This window comes from Triticum urartu, chromosome 5A, assembly GCF_056163025.1.
Source record: "Triticum urartu cultivar PI428250 chromosome 5A, HENAU_Tu73, whole genome shotgun sequence".
NCBI lineage: Eukaryota > Viridiplantae > Streptophyta > Magnoliopsida > Poales > Poaceae > Triticum > Triticum urartu.
Window position 1 is genome coordinate 582,739,555 of NC_141877.1, and position 17,166 is coordinate 582,756,720.

The following is a 17,166-nucleotide window of genomic DNA, read 5'->3' on the forward strand; positions in this document are numbered from 1 at the left end:
ATGTGAAAACGGAAATGGAAATTTGCAAAACAAAAATGTAAATGAAATTTTTTATGCGGAAACGGAAACAAAAATGGAACGGTGATTTCTGGTGGAACAAACGTGGAAATGCAACTTTCCGTCTTCATGAATATGGAATTTATGTTTTTACTATAGATCTATGGCTGCTTCGTAGCCCAACCACAAAATAATACACAGTGACATTCTGATCAGAATGAGCATAATGGATCATTTGAGGCCCAACTTCTACTACCACATACATACTCAACTAGACCCTGTACGCAATTGTCCAACACTACTACAATAGTAGGCTAAGTTGCCGACATAATCATATTATTTTGTAGCCATGATAACAATTCTTTAAATTTGTTTGTGTTCTGTGTATTTTTCTATGATTCAAGGGGGTTTTAAGTTTCGGTAAACGACCACTTCTATTTCTAGGTCCGCTCTGTATTCGCTCCATGTTTGTTTTTGGTAGTATCCGTTTCCATATTCATTTTCGAGGTTTCTGTATTCGTTTCTACTTCTGCAAAAAAATATGACAGCACCCAGTTCTGTCCGTTTCCGCTCCGTTTTTATCCCTATTTCAGAGAATCAACTTCGCAACATTTACCTTCTCAATACTAAAATGTTGATCCTGCAAGTATAATGTTTTTTCTGAAGGATCCAGCAATTGCTGGCGTTTCATTGATCAAAGCAAAAAGCAACGGAAAAACAACAATGGTGATGAGGATCCTAGGATCAAAGTTTTGGGGTTTAGGGAGTGCCATAGACGGCCGAAAACCCTAAGAACAAGGGTGCGTTTATCTCTCAAGGGGGGTCCCCGAAGGGGCTCTCAAAGCATGCGGTGCCCGTGGTTCTCCGTAGCTCAAAGTTGTCTCGAATGCGCTTGATGATTCCCGACACACACGGCAGTTGCTGCCTGAAGGTGCTGTTGTTTCTCTCCTGCCAGATCTCTCAGCAAGCCAGCCAGCACAACGTTCGCACTCCCTTTCGCCATTGGTGCGGTGTCTGCTTCAGGATGCCTTGCATGACAGTGGTGGAGCTGTCATGGCGCCAGCTCTCGGCCGGGGTGAGAGCCGAGCAGCCGTGTCACAACCCCAGCTCGGCCCACACACATCCGGTTTTCTAGCAGCTCCAAAAGAGGTGGTGCGAGGATTCCAGGTTTCTGACGCAGAGCTGGCAGAAGTAAGCATTTGTCCAGCCCCGCCGTTGGAGTCTGTCATTGCACCAGAGCCGGTCCTGAAGAAGCAGTCAGGAAAAATTTTTGATTTTGCCCAGCGCCCAGGCCTTCCAAACCAGCCGGTCGAAATGGGTCGCCGTTCTCCCCTGGAACTGCGCCAGGTAGGCCGACCACACCGTGTACTTTCCTAAGCTCGCTCTACTCCACGTCGGATCATCCGGCATGCCTGGCTGCAGCTGCGCGTCCGTCCCATGAAGCAGACGATGAAGGGCGAGGACGTCTAGCAGGAGGTGATGGTTGTTGTTGTGAGCGAGGTCACGGATCCACGTGTCGTGGCCGAGGGCCTCCCGCACCGATCTGTTCTTGCGCCTCGAGTAGCTAAACAGCGTTGGAAACTGTTGCGACAGGCAACCCTGGCCGATCCATGGAGAGAGCCAGAAAGATGCCCGGGCCCCGTCGCCGATTGCAACTCTGGTGGAAGCCGCGAAGAGCGCCTTGTCCGCGCCGTCGCAGGGCAGCTCGGTGCCCACCCAAGGCCGCTCCGGGTGGTGCCAAGCAGCCCAGAAACAGCGCAGCCGCAGCGCCCTGCCAAAACGTTGTAGGTCGGGGATGCCCAGGCCACCTTGCTCCGTCGGGGCGCAGACCGCTGGCCAGTTGACCTTGCAACTGGCGCATGTAACCTCGTCGTCCTGGCGCCAGAGGAAGCGACGCCTACACTTGTCGATCTCTCAGAATTTTTTGTGGGACACGGAGGACGGTTAGGGCGAAGGTTGGCATGGCACTCAGCACGCATCGGACGAGGACGCGGCGGCCGGCCATCGGTAGCAGCTTGCCCTTCCAGCCCGCAAGCCTAGCCTTGATCCTGTTGATGATAAACTGGAGGTGGACCAAACGCAGGCGTCCTGTAGAGACCGGCAACCCTAGGTATTTGATGGGAATGGGGCGATGGAGCCTGCAAAACCCTGAAGCACCTCCTCGACGTTGATGTTCTCGCAACGGATCAGCGAGACCGTGGATTTGGCCGGGTTAATACAGAGCCCCGTTGCCTCGCCGAAATCGCCAAGGATGTGCAGCAGAGAGTCTACCTTTTCACGTCTAGGGTTTATGAAGATAACTGCATCGTCCGCGTAGAGGCTAACACGAAGCGCCAGGTCGCAACCTGGGAGGCGATGCAGCAAGTATAATGTTGTCTTCACAAGTTCACGTGTTCTGACTAGCTCGCCCAACATACATTATTCTATATTTGTAGCTCCTTGTTTATTCCGTTCTACTGTCTAAGCACAAGCAGATGTTGTGGTTCGCAAGTCTAAGTTGGTATTGGATCTTGCCTTGTGTACCATGTTCGTCCAGAAACATGGTATCAGTGAATGCATACCATACTCACTGTGGTTATAGTCGCTATTAACTGTCCTTTTAGTACTGCCATCTGATTACGTATGCATATATAAGTACTTTGTATTACCGAGCTGGATATGAATGTACCAAATGGGGTGCGGCAAGCCGATTTTCTCAAATCCTGATCTATCAAATTCCGTTACTTTGGTCACGTCTCAATTCTACTCCCTCCGTACCATAATGTATGTCGCTTTAGCAGTTCAATTTAAACTGCTAAAACGACATATATTATGGTACAGAGGGAGTACTAGGCAATGGTTACACAATACTTAATTTATCTGTACAATTTATGGAGTCAAATATTTGGCGCATTGCCTTAGTTATCTAAAAAGTCTTATATTAGTTGACGGAGTAGTTTCTATGGGACAGCAGCAAAGTTAAAGCAATTTGGAGGAAGGGAGGAGATTCTCCACATACGTTCCAACAAAGTGTCTGCTGTAGGTCGGGTCAGGTGCGTCCCATAGAACTACCACATTACAGGCATACATATGTGTCCCACGGACTTCAGCTATATATACTTTGTCACGACACCCTGCCCAAAGACTTCTACTATATATAGTTTCATCATGTTTTTCTTATCAATAAGTGCGATTTTCCTTTTTCTGCCTTGCATTTTCCATTCTTGCGTTGCATGATTGAAGCGGAGGCTGCCTGAAAGGGACTGGAACGGCCCAACTCATACAGTGCACACGCTTGGAGAAGGAGTGAGCAGAGCGTGCGTGCCTAATGGCCGGGAGCAGTTCGATCTGCGCAGCCAACTCTAGTAAACTCCATTATTCACCATATTTGTCCTAGTCATGGCCGGCGCTAACTAAACAAAGGAGGCCGCCGCCGCGTGGAGTTGGTTCGCCCGCCCGTCGCCGTCGACCGCCGTGCAGGGCAGACGGATAGGACATAACAAACATACTCCATTGACCAATCCCCACCGCTGATTTGAGAAACGCCGGTCAAAAATGATGCATCGATGACCGTTTGTCGTTGCATTTTTGTGACTACATGTAGCTGGGTCATGGAGTGGTTCCTTTGGCCGGCCACAAAAGATTTTCCATTCCTTGGCTCCACGTTCCTGCTTCCTAGCTAGTCCCAGGGGTGGAACCGAGGCAGGAAAGGAGGACGAATTCTTGTGGCCACCCGCCACCATCGCCAAGGCTTTCGGTGAAGCTTTCTTGTTTTGGGCGGGGGCTCAGAGTCGGACCATCTGTTGCTGGCTGCTGGTTGATATCGCTCCCTATCGTAGGGGCGCGGAGATGCCGCCGTCGTTGTCCTCCTCCGTCCAACGCGCGACGAGCGACGCGCTCATCGGTCCCGACTGGGCGACGAACCTCGAGATCTGCGACACCCTCAACCGCGATCCAGGGTGAGCATGCACGACGATTGCCATCTGCTTTGTATTTTCCATATGTACTGTTGTACTTATTGGCTAACTCTGATTAGCAAACGCTACGTTTCTGCGGCTTAATCTGGTTTCGCGCCTATGGTTTGTCCAAGGCTTAAATCTTTGCGAGCTGCACTCTTGTACCTTTTGGTCAGCTCAGCAAAGAACCACCAAGTACTTTTGTTATGCTGTTATCAGTTTGTTGTAACCATCTTCGTACTGTTATATTCCTAGGCATACAAAAGATGTTGTCAAGTCTCTCAAGAAACGCATTGCGCACAAGAACTCGAAGGTCCAGCTTCTCGCTCTCACGGTAAGTACGGTTAATTTGAAACTGAACACTTTGGTGTATGAATTTGACTCACCAACTATTATTCTGTGGTCTATGCCGACTATTAGTCTATTTGAATTAGAATGCCCAATAGTTGACCTGTACCTTTGCACTTTTTTCTTGAGTTGTTTCTGTATTTGATAGCCACAATGAGCTGTGTTCTGACTGTTGGCTCTGAATGTTGCTTGATGTTCTTTTCCAGTTTGACGCATGAACATATTTTCTTGCAGTGATGTAGTAACCTGGAAATGCATTACATCACTCCAAAAGGAAGATGATTGGCACATTTAGAAGGCTTTAATTTGGAATGTTTAAGTAATCATTTACTCAACCACTAATCAGTGCATTGGTTTATTATTCTAGTTGCTGGAGACAATGATTAAAAATTGTGGGGACATTGTCCATATGCATGTTGCTGAGAGAGACGTACTTCGTGAAATGGTGAAGATAGTAAAGAAAAGGGTATGTATATGGGCAGTTCAAACTTTTATGTACTAGTTTCAAATAATAGGTTTTAATGTATGTATGTGTGTGGTGTTTTTAGCCTGATTATCATGTAAAAGAGAAGATTCTCACGCTGATTGACACTTGGCAAGAATTTTTTGGCGGCGCACGTTCAAAATATCCGCAATACTATGCATCATACCAGGACCTTTTGGTAATTTTACACAAACTGAATAAGTTGTGATCTTTTAACAGTCTCGGAGTTTGCAGAAAAAAATGAAGTTATGCTGTTTCCAAATTATCAAAATCTGTTAAACTAATTAAACTCCAATCTCCACTCAGCGTGCCGGAGCTGTATTTCCTCAAAGATCAAATGGATCTGTGCCAATATTTACTCCTGCGCAGAGTCAGCCTCTACAAAACTATCCTCCTGCTCTACGCGATGCTGACCACGGGGCTCCTGAATCGTCAGCGCAGGATTTTCCTGCCACAAGGTATACCAACTTATGGAACTTTTATCATACAATGAACATGCTTAACTACTGGACTGAAGATCAAATGTGAATACACTTACTTGAAATCTGAACCTCTGCTTCAACTTTGGGAATGTTTATTGGTAGCCTGGCAGATATTCAGAATGCACGGGGTATCATGGACGTTCTTTCGGAGATGTTGAATGCTTTAGATCCTAGTAAAAGACAGGTATTTTCCTGATGCACTTGAAATACTGATCTATTCCCATGAAAATATTGCTGGAGCAAAAATCTAGCGAGTCCAGTGTCGGGGATCTGAAAAACCTCTGAAGTTTTTCAATTGTTGTAATCAATGTACTATCAGGTCAAATTTTAAGTTCAATTGAATATGCAGGAACTTCGTCAGGATGTCATCGTTGACCTTGTGGATCAGTGCCGTACATACAAGCAGAGAGTCGTGCAGCTTGTCAACAGTACCTCGTATGTCGCTTGCCAGTTCGCAGGCGCTTTAAGTGTCATTTTATCAAATTTTCTGCTGAAATTTTCTTTCATTTGTTGGTTTTGTATCAATGTAAAGCTTCTTATTTCAGATGTATTAAATTGATACAGGGACGAGGGGTTGCTCAGCCAGGGTCTTTGTTTGAATGATGATTTGCAGCGTGTTTTAGCAAAACACGACGCTATTGCCGCGGGCATAGCGGTTCCGGTGGAGAAGCAGAGATCGCTCCATTCCGCGCTAGCGAAGCCAGATACCACAAAAGAAGCAGTGCAGAGGTTAGCACCATGTGTCAATCATTTTGTTCAAGATATTCTACTAGAAACATACACTAGTAAGAAAAATCTCAAAAACTACATGTGCTTCCTAACTTTTTTTACATTCCCTTAATTTTTCAGGTCTTCAGCAGCTACTACAAGTGCAAGCAAGCAGTCACCCTTTGAACAATTAGCACTTCCTGCACCTCCATCATCGAGCAGTGCAAAATCAGTTGTTGCAGCACCAGCTCCTAGTTTCGACCTCCTTAGTGGAGATGACTACATCAAACCTGAACCTGAAAACTCGCTGGCGCTTGTTCCTGTCAGTGAATACTCAGCTTCAGACCAGAATGTATTGGCCCTTGCAGACATGTTCCAACAAAATAGTGCTGCTGCCAACAATAGAAACCACAACCAGCTTACAAACTCTGTTATTTCCCCTGCATCTCGAGCAAACCCTGCTCCAGTGCACTCTACTCTGCCTCAACAACCCACTACTTATTCAAATGGCGAAATCGTACCTTACGGTCAACAATCCCAACTGAACGCCACAAGGTCATGGAATGGGCAGCCTGCTTATGGAGTGGATTCCCAACGGCAAGCACTAAATTATGGTACACCACTTTCTCAGTACACAATAGCATTATGTGTCTATTTATCAGAAATTATAGGCAAATTGCTTTCTGTATCTTCAATCCATGGATTATATATTTTTGAAATAGGGCCTATAAAAATGCACTACTAGGCGTGAAACATTCTCACGCTGAACATGAACGTGTGGTTGTCGTCTTGTTGATGTAGTTCGGTATGTAATTAGATAATAAATATACTACACTACTAGGGCTAATTCATTGTTAACCACCTTGGTCCAGAAAGCATGTGCACTTTTTTTTTCCATTTCAAATAGCTCCATGAGCATTTGACATTCGCCTATTCACAGGTGTAGAGGATCAGAACAGAGGCCTTCCACCAGCACCCTGGGAAATTCAGCACTTGACGGGTAACCAACCCCAACAAGCACAAAGTGGTCAAGGATTCATGTCAACACAACAAATGCCAGGAGGTATGCGCTTGCCACCGGTGCTCGGCGCGCAGCAAGCACCACAGTTTGTGCCGAACATGCAATACGGGGGCATGTACCCGAATTCGATGCAAATCAACCAAGGAATGGGCATGAACTCCCAACAGATTGTCGGTGGACAGTTTTATGGGATGAACTATCAACAGTCATATGCAGTTCAAATGGCCGGTTATGGGTATGTGCACCAATCTGGAGGCTACTACATCCCGAACGCCGCATATGCGTATACCAGTGCAAATGAACTTTCTCAGAGAATGAATGGAGCAACGTCATCCTTTTCTCTGAAGCAGCAGAACAAAGCAAGCAGGCCAGAAGACTCGCTCTTTGGCGATCTTCTTAGCATAGCCAAAATGAAGCAGAGCAAACCTGCAGCTGGTAAGGTCGGTGGCTTGTAAGAAGAAGGGTGGAGTGGATGCATGATTTTGCCAGCAGCAAAAGCTTTACCTCGAACTCTCGTAGTACATAATTCTATTTGGCACTTTTGGTACAATGCCAGATGGTTTATTGATGTAAATTCCATTTTTAGGCACGGATACATACTGGAAAGTACTGGACTGTATGATCCCTGTATGATATGGTGTGATTATATAATACAGTTACGAATTTTGTAGTGTCATCAACATCCATGTGTACAAATATTAGGCAAAGACTTTTTAGTATCTCGTTCCATTTTACCTATGTTATTCTAACAAGAGGAATACTACTTACCAGTTTATATGTCATACTGATACTATTGCTCTCACATCGACTGTTTTAAGATACTACCTCTTTTATTGACATCAACATGACCAGAAAGTGAGCTTTTTTTAGAATTGTACTTGGCTGTACAAGTATCCAAGCACGTAAAAAAAAATCAAAGTGTGAATTCTCAATTAACTAAACCACGTCGAAACAAGACACATGGCTCACAAATCTAAACTGAAATTCCTTCGCGGATAAACATACAGTTTTCAGCAGCGGAGCGCCGAAATTGCCATTGAAACGTCATTAGGTAAGCCCAAGTACCTACAGTGTTGATTATTTTGACGTTGCAGGTGATGGAGGACCAGTACGAGCTACTGTCAACATGGGGAATTACGCGTTGAGGATCCCGCTGAAAGAGGGACGCCATTAGGTAAGCCTAAGTACAGCATAACATGACGCTCTCGACCAGCTCCAAAGCTTCCCCGTGCAGGTGCACCACACCTACAAGAAAGAAACCAAATGTATGCATTTTATGATGATATTTGGGCAACAATGACGGAATGATCACCTGAACAACGAGCTATGTAGAAGATATGCATACCACGTTGCGCAAATCGCATTCATGAAAGATAACGTTGTCAGTGTTCCTGTTGCCTATCGTTCCTAACAGTCTTTGCCATTTCCTTTTCAATGTGCTCGAGTAATAGTGTTGATGTTTACAATTACAATTCTTGAGAAGAAGGAACCGATGAAAGAACTACTTATATAAGTGCATGGTCGAGCAATAAAAAAGTGTGTACGTAGTAAGAGATTGAACTCTATTCTTATCCAAGAGTTGGACGGGCAGGTATGACATTCATTATATGCATGTTTGGTTGAAGACTTGAATTGTTATCATCAATCATTCATAGTAAAAATGTCTGTTTTTTTCTATTTAACTTCAGGGTTATCTTTTTTTGAGCCACCGAATCTCCATCCCGTCATACTTGCTACCTCTTATTTTTTTGAAAAATGTGTGTATTATATTAATTCAACATAGGTTCAATACAATCATCGTCGACCAGTCGCAACACGCAGGTCGGAACTGTGTCGATCGACACACCCTTACTCACACCACTCCTACCGTAACTAGCAAGAGCATGGGCAACCCTATTGCAATTTCTAGAAATCTTAGCAATAGTAAAATCAGGAAGTTGGCCCAGCAAATTCAGGATTTCTCTAACCAAGCTACCAATGGGGGATCTATTAAAATCCTTAGAAGAAAGTTGACTAACAACATTCGCACAGTCGCTCTCAATAACTACTGGCCGGTCTATGAGCATCATGGTCTCTCGGATTCCTTGAAGACAAGCTTCCGCTTCGGCTGCCTCAGCACTAGCACAGTTACAAATTGTGCTCCAAGCAGAGCCACGCACCGCTCCATTCGTATCACGGAGAACCCCCCCCCCCCCCCCCCCCCCCCAAGCTCCATAGTTTGTTTCCTGAATAAAGCTAGCGTCGACATTCAATTTAAGCCATCCTGACTTAGGTTTCACCCAATGATCATCCCCTTGTCTCTGTTTAGGCTCCGGAGTTGAGATGTCTGGCATAACTTTTCCTTTTCCTTTTCCTTTATGGCCAGAAACACTCATACCAGCTTTAATCGCCGCAAAAGAGCTAGCATAACTTTGTAGGAACTCCGCCGATGCCTTTATTGTAGCCTTCCCGTCACCAAAGATAATATTATTTCCGAGATGCCATGCTCGCCACCAAAGGAAGAGTAGGTGTGACCGCTCCTCCTCATTAGCCTTTGCCAGAGTTAGGAGAACCCACTCACGTCCCGTACATGTTAGCTCAGTGTTTTTAGGGAGCGTCCAGATCTCTTGCATGATCTCACGCAAAGCTTTAGCTTTAGTACATCTCATGACCGCGTGGTATCCATCTTCTGGTTCCACACCACAGATAGAGCATGTAGGGAATATCTCTAAACCTCTCTTATGTCTATTTGTCTGAACTCCAAGAGATTCTGTCGCCAAACGCCATCCAAAGTTTCTAATTTTGGGGGGAACATTTGCTTTCCAAAGCACACTCCAGATCTTTCTTTCTCCAGATGGCTCAGTACTACTTTGTCCCTTATCACAATTCCCATCCTTATCATTAACAGCCAGCCTGTACGCACTACGAACCGAGAATACACCTAAGCGTTCAAAATACCATGCAATAAAATTCTCGGAGTTAGACTGTGAGAGACGAATTTTTAACACTTCATCCACATCATGAGGTAGGAATATTTTCCTAACCAATTCCTCGTTCCATGTCCTTGACACTGGGTCGATAAGCTCAGAGACCCATTTTATCCTAGTTCGAGATTGTTTCCCGGAGATTTTTAGATTTCCCCTTGGAATCCAATTATCCCTCCATACTTTAACTTTATCACCTACACCAATTCTCCAGACAATGCCTTTCTTTTAAGAAGATCCAGACCATGAAAGATTCCTTGCCAGCACGGAGATGCGTTTTGGATAAAGGCAGTATCAGCCAGGTTGCCATGTGGATAATATTTCGCCTTCAATAATCTGGCACATAAGCTGTCCAGAAATTGAATAAGTCGCCACGCCTGTTTAGCAAGGAGGGCTTGGTTAAATAGGCGAAGGTCCCAGAAACCCATACCCCCCTTATCTTTTGGTTTTAGAAGCTTATCCCAGGCCAGCCAATGTATCTTCCTTCTCTCATTTTCATCACCCCACCAAAAGTTTCTAATGATTTGTGAGCTCCTCGCACAGGCCAGCAGAGAATTTGAACACACTCATAGCATAGGTGGACAATGCCTGTATTACTGACTTTATTAGGCTTTCCTTCGCCGCACTGGATAGGTATTTCTCACACCAGTCTATACATCTCTTCAGAGAACACTCCTTAATAGGCTGAAATTTACCATTCTTCATCCTTCCTTCAGGAACCGGAAGTCCAAGATACTTTTCAACTTTCTGCACACCTAATATTTGTGCCACACTCTTTCCTTCCTCCTGATTGCAGGATTTACCAAGCATAATTGAGCATTTACTAGGACTTAAAAGTTGGCCCGTAGCCTTTTCATACCTTGTTAGAACATTCTTAATTCTCAAGGCTTGTTCCCGGTTTGCCTTAAAGAATAACAGGCTATCATCCGCGAATAATAGGTGAGAAATGCCAGGGGCCCCTCTACATATCTTAAACTCCTGAATGTTACCTTTATTAATCTCTGAGTGTAACAATGTAGAGAGACCATCTGCGACGAGAAGGAATAGATAAGGGGAATACGGGTCACCCTGTCGCAAGCCCCGAGATGGTGTAAAGGACTGAAGGAGAGTCCCATTTAGTCTCACAGCGTACTTTACTGACGTCACACACCTCATTGTCCATCTGATCCATTGGTCTGCAAAGCCAAATTTCCTCAAAACACCCTCAAGGAAGTCCCAGTCCACACTGTCATACGCTTTTGTCAAATCTAACTTGTAAGCGCAGAAAGACCCTTTAGCATCACATGACTTTTGCATAGTATTTATACACTCAAAAGCTACCAAGGCATTATCCGTAATCATCCTCCCAGGAATAAAAGCACTTTGAGTGGGGGCAATAATATCCTTGAGCAAAGACCTAACACGATTTACCAGACACTTAGCTATGATTTTATAAACAACATTGCATAAACTAATTGGTCTAAAATCCTTTAAATTAACTGGATCTTTCTTCTTTGGTATAAGAACTATAATTGTATCGTTCACCCCATCAGGCATTACTCCGCCAGCAAAGAATTTCTTGACAGCATGAATAATATCCTCTTTTAAGGTAGCCCAGTGTCTCTGGAAAAAACGGGCCGGGAAGCCGTCCGCCCCAGGTGCTTTTAGTGGGCCGATTTGAAATAATGCATTTGCAATCTCATCGTCAGAGAATTCTCTACATAATGTGTCATTCATTTCAGCATTAGCCCGTCCTTGGACATGGTCAAGAATTATATTGGGTTCGACCTGATCATCTTGTGTAAAGAGCTCTTGGAAGAATCTTGTGGCCATGTTCTCCGGGTCCTTTTCTTTACCAATGATGTTACCGGCCTCATCCTGGAGCTTCTGAACCGAATTTTTCTTCGCGCGCCAAGTAGCTTTTCGGTGAAAGTATTTTGTATTTCGATCGCCCTCTTTAAGCCACTCTACTCTTGATCTTTGCCGCCAAGCAATCTCTTCTTTATCTTGTAGGTCATCTAATTCCTTTCTCAGCCGCTTTCACTCTGAGTTTGCATGACTGTCATTACGGTTACTGATTGCTTGAATTTTATTTTGAAGTTCTTTTATTTTCTTTGGGATAGAACCAAAATTGTGTTTGCTCCAGTTGTGGAGAAAGCTCATCACACCTGATAGGTTTGCTATAATATCACCTAAATCTCTGGCTGGACGATTTTTTGACCACGCTACTTCCACTTCTTCACTTAGTTTATTATCCTTTTCCCAGAAAGCTTCATATCTACGTTTTTGACTAACTGGTTGATGTACAGTTTGCTGCTCCCAGCACACTTCAATGGGGCTATGGTCAGACGCTGTACTGACTATGTGATTGATCTGAAAGTTTGGGAAGATATTCATCCATTCCGGGTTCGCCACCATCCTATCAAGTCTAACTTTAACATTGCGGTAGCCATCTTGGCCATTGTCAAAGGTCCAAGGCGCCCCCATGTAACCTAGATCATGAAGATCATAGTGGGATAGGACTTCTCTAAAATCAAGCATTTGTTTTTGGTTTCTACGAGTCCTAGAAAAATGCTCATCCTGCCACATACACTCATTAAAATCACCTGCCATCAACATGGTCCCGGCGTAGTTAAAAGTTTTATTTTACACATGAGATCCCACATATGGTGGGGCATATGAGTGCGGGGCTCGCCGTAAACAAACGTGTATCTCTACTTTATTACAAAGGGCATATTACAAATGAATACATCGATAAATCTCTCACCTAGCTTAAAGAGTTCAACTTCGATACTCTCATCCCAGAACAGTGCTAGGCCACCCCCTTTACCATCTTCTATAAAGGAAACTACATTCCGGAGACCTAGTCTCCATCTAAGACCCTCAACAAACTTTTTATTTTGACAAGTTTCAGAAAGAATGAAATTTTTTGGACGCTGAGCATGCACAAGCCTCACCAATTCTTGAACTTTCCGTGGTCGGCCCAAGCCCCGGCGGTTCCAGCAAAGTATTGTCAGGGCTCCCGACAGGCACGCTCATTCGCGCCTGTCAGTTAACCAGCGGCCCCATGGCTGGTTGCCTCCATCTTCTTTGCGTCCTCCTTCCCAGTCACCTCCTCCAGCGTCACCAAGGGTGATCCTCTGCTCTTCTTGCTGCTCTCAAAGCTGAACTTTGGCAGGTTGTTTTCATCATTCAGTTCCATTGGAGCTCGATCCTCTCCAATACGCTTGCCAAGAATTTGGTTCTTCCGGCGATAGACGCAAGCAACGCTGTTGGTGTCATTTGGACCATAAAGCTCCTAACAGATTGAGCTGTCACTCCTGCCGTAGTCACGGATCAGGGAGTAGGCTTGCGCCACCTGCACTGGCCCATCCCTAGCACCCCTAGCAGCTGGCTGCAGCACCACCGGCTGATTTGCAGCGACCCCCAACTCCTCCAGAGCTGGGATGGTCACTCCAAGGCCATTAACACCATCTTGATGAGTTAGGGAAACAGAAGTCTTCTTAGCCTCACGACCAGCAGCAAGACCAGCATTATGCTTAGCCACCCCGGCTCTGATTGCAGCTGCTAGGCGCCCCAGCCCTAGGTTCCTCTTGGCCGCCTGGAATAGAGGTTTTCCACGTCCAATGCTGCTAGCCCGAGAATGTTCAGAACGGGCATGCTGGATCCAATTTGTCTTCGACTTTACATGTTGTTCTGGATTGACATGCATAGGAATGTTAGCTATCCCGAGCACGTTGGCCACTCCAGCATCTTCGTTGGCCTTCAGGTTATCCACAGCAGTGACCACCCCTTTCACAACTGCCTTGATTATGGGGTCAGTCATCGTCCGCTCTTCATTATCAGTCACCATCAGGTTGGTTCCCCTCTTAACTGTCTTCCCTGTTTTCTTCTTACTTCCATCTTCTACCTCCATCAAAAGAGTATGGGAAGGGTGCCTTCCAAACTGGAGATTGTGCTTGGCACTGCTCACCTCCCCTGGCATATAGAAGCTCCGGTGCTCAAACATCTTGTATGGCGAGGCACGCTGCTCCGCAGAGAATCGCCCTTTATTCTCCTCTTCTATGATCAGACAAGATTTCTCTCTTTGTCCAATGATGCCACAATAGAAGCAGAAATGGGGAACACGCTCATACTTTACCGGGCATCTTTTCCGTCTGTACCTTCCAACTTTATCCACCTCCTCAGCGGTTCCACCACCTTGTTCTCGATCCGAATGCGGAGGAACTGGTCTAAGGCACGACCATCATTGTTGGTGTGGACCAGCCGCACCTTTCCCAGTTTCTCGCCCGCTTGCTCGCAAAGGGTGTTGTCCATCATGATGAACGGTGGAAGTACGTAGATGCGAGCCTGTTGGGGAACGTAGTAATTTCAAAAAAATTCCTACGCACACGCAAGATCATGTGATGCATAGCAACGAGAGGGGAGAGTGTTGTCTACGTACCCAACGCAGACCGACTGCGGAAGCGCTGACACAACGTAGAGGAAGTAGTCGTACGTCTTCACGATCCAACCGATCAAGCACCGAAACTACGGCACCTCCGAGTTCGAGCACACGTTCAGCTCGATGACGATCCCCGGACTCCGATCCAGCAAAGTGTCGGGGAAGAGTTCCGTCAGCACGACGGCGTGGTGACGATCTTGATGAACTACAGCAGCAGGGCTTCGCCTAAGCTCCGCTACAGTATTATCGAGGAATATGGTGGCAGGGGGCACCGCACACGGCTAAGGAATAGATCACGTGGATCAACTTGTGTGTCTAGAGGTGTCCCCTGCCTCCGTATATAAAGGAGCCAAGGGGGAGGGCTGGCCGGCTAAGGAGGAGGGCGCAGGAGAGTCCTACTCCCTCTGGGAGTAGGATTCCCCCTCCAATCCTAGTCCAACTAGGATTCCTCGGAGGGGAAAAGAGGAGGAGGGGGCCGGCCACCTCTCCTAGTCCTAATAGGACTAGGGGAAGGGGGAGGCGCGCAGCCCATCTAGGGCAGCCCCTTCTCTTTTCCACTAAGGCCCACTATGGCCCATATAGCTCTCGGGGGGTTCCGGTAACCCTCCCGGTACTTCGGTAAAATCCCGATTTCACCCGGAACACTTCCGATGTCCAAACATAGGCTTCCAATATATCAATCTTTACGTCTCGACCATTTCGAGACTCCTCGTCATGTCCGTGATCACATCCGGGACTCCGAACAACCTTCGGTACATCAAAATGCATAAACTCATAATATAACTGTCATCATAACCTTAAGCGTGCGGACCCTACGGGTTCGAGAACAATGTAGACATGACCGAGACATGTCTCCGGTCAATAACCAATAGCGGGACCTGGATGCCCATATTGGCTCCTACATATTCTACGAAGATCTTTATCGGTCAGACCGCATAACAACATACGTTGTTCCCTTTGTCATCGGTATGTTACTTGCCCGAGATTCGATCGTCGGTATCCAATACCTAGTTCAATCCCGTTACCGGCAAGTCTCTTTACTCGTTCCGTAATACATCATCTCACAACTAACATATTAGTTGCAGTGCTTGCAAGGCTTATGTGATGTGCATTACCGAGAGGGCCCAGAGATACCTCTCCGACAATTGGAGTGACAAATCCTAATCTCGAAATACGCCAACCCAACATCTACCTTTGGAGACACCTGTAATGCTCCTTTATAATCACCCAGTTATGTTGTGACGTTTGGTAGCACCCAAAGTGTTCCTCCGGCAAACGGGAGTTGCATAATCTCATAGTCATAGGAACATGTATAAGTCATGAAGAAAGCAATAGCAACATACTAAACGATCGGGTGCTAAGCTAATGGAATGGGTCATGTCAATCAGATCATTCAACTAATGATGTGACCTCGTTAATCAAATAACAACTCATTGTTCATGGTTAGGAAACATAACCATCTTTGATTAACGAGCTAGTCAAGTAGAGGCATACTAGTGACACTATGTTTGTCTATGTATTCACACATGTATTATGTTTCCGGTTAATACAATTCTAGCATGAATAATAAACATATATCATGATTATAAGGAAATAAATAATAACTTTATTATTGCCTCTAGGGCATATTTCCTTCAGTCTCCCACTTGCACTAGAGTCAATAATCTAGATTACACTGTAATGATTCTAACACCCATGGAGCTTTGGTGCTGATCATGTTTTGCTCGTGGAAGAGGCTTAGTCAATGGGTCTGCAACATTCAGATCCGTATGTATCTTGCAAATCTCTATGTCTCCCACCTGGACTAGATCCCGGATGGAATTGAAGCGTCTCTTGATGTGTTTGGTCCTTTTGTGAAATCTGGATTCCTTTGCCAAGGCAATTGCACCAGTATTGTCACAAAAGATTTTCATTGGACCCGATGCACTAGGTATGACACCTAGATCGGATATGAACTCCTTCATCCAGACTCCTTCGTTCGCTGCTTCCGAAGCAGCTATGTACTCCGCTTCACATGTAGATCCCGCTACGACGCTTTGTTTAGAACTGCACCAACTGACAGCTCCACCGTTTAATGTAAACACGTATCCGGTTTGCGATTTAGAATCGTCCGGATCAGTGTCAAAGCTTGCATCAACGTAACCTTTTACGATGAGCTCTTTGTCACCTCCATATACGAGAAACATATCCTTAGTCCTTTTCAGGTATTTCAGGATGTTCTTGACCGCTGTCCAGTGATCCACTCCTGGATTACTTTGGTACCTCCCTGCTAAACTTATAGCAAGGCACACATCAGGTTTGGTACACAACATTGCATACATGATAGATCCTATGGCTGATGCATAGGGAACATCTTTCATATTCTCTCTACCTTCTGCAGTGGTCGGGCATTGAGTCTTACTCAACTTCACACCTTGTAACACAGGCAAGAATCCTTTCTTTGCTTGATCCATTTTGAACTTCTTCAAAATCTTGTCAAGGTATGTGCTTTGTGAAAGTCCAATTAAGCGTCTTGATCTATCTCTATAGATCTTAATGCCTAATATGTAAGCAGCTTCACCGAGGTCTTTCATTGAAAAACTTTTATTCAAGTATCCCTTTATGCTATCCAGAAATTCTATATCATTTCCAATCAGCAATATGTCATCCACATATAATATTAGAAATGCTACAGAGCTCCCACTCACTTTCTTGTAAATACAGGCTTCTCCGAAAGTCTGTATAAAACCAAATGCTTTGATCACACTATCAAAGCGTTTATTCCAACTCCGAGAGGCTTGCACCAGTCCATAAATGGATTGCTGG

The 17,166-nt window shown here is 45.4% G+C and overlaps 1 protein-coding gene across 1 annotated transcript; it reads left to right on the plus strand.

The window, feature by feature from the left end:
• The first annotated feature begins 3,567 nt into the window (after window positions 1-3,567).
• On the plus strand, window positions 3,568-7,651 carry LOC125510772 (TOM1-like protein 9). The gene is made up of 10 exons (XM_048676034.2): window positions 3,568-3,935; window positions 4,188-4,266; window positions 4,648-4,746; window positions 4,829-4,942; window positions 5,071-5,222; window positions 5,349-5,430; window positions 5,596-5,681; window positions 5,811-5,975; window positions 6,096-6,568; window positions 6,895-7,651. Exons 1-10 carry the CDS (start codon window positions 3,826-3,828, stop codon window positions 7,428-7,430), a joined length of 1,896 nt encoding a protein of 631 aa, XP_048531991.2. The 5' UTR covers window positions 3,568-3,825; the 3' UTR covers window positions 7,431-7,651.
• Window positions 7,652-17,166: the final 9,515 nt, after the last annotated feature.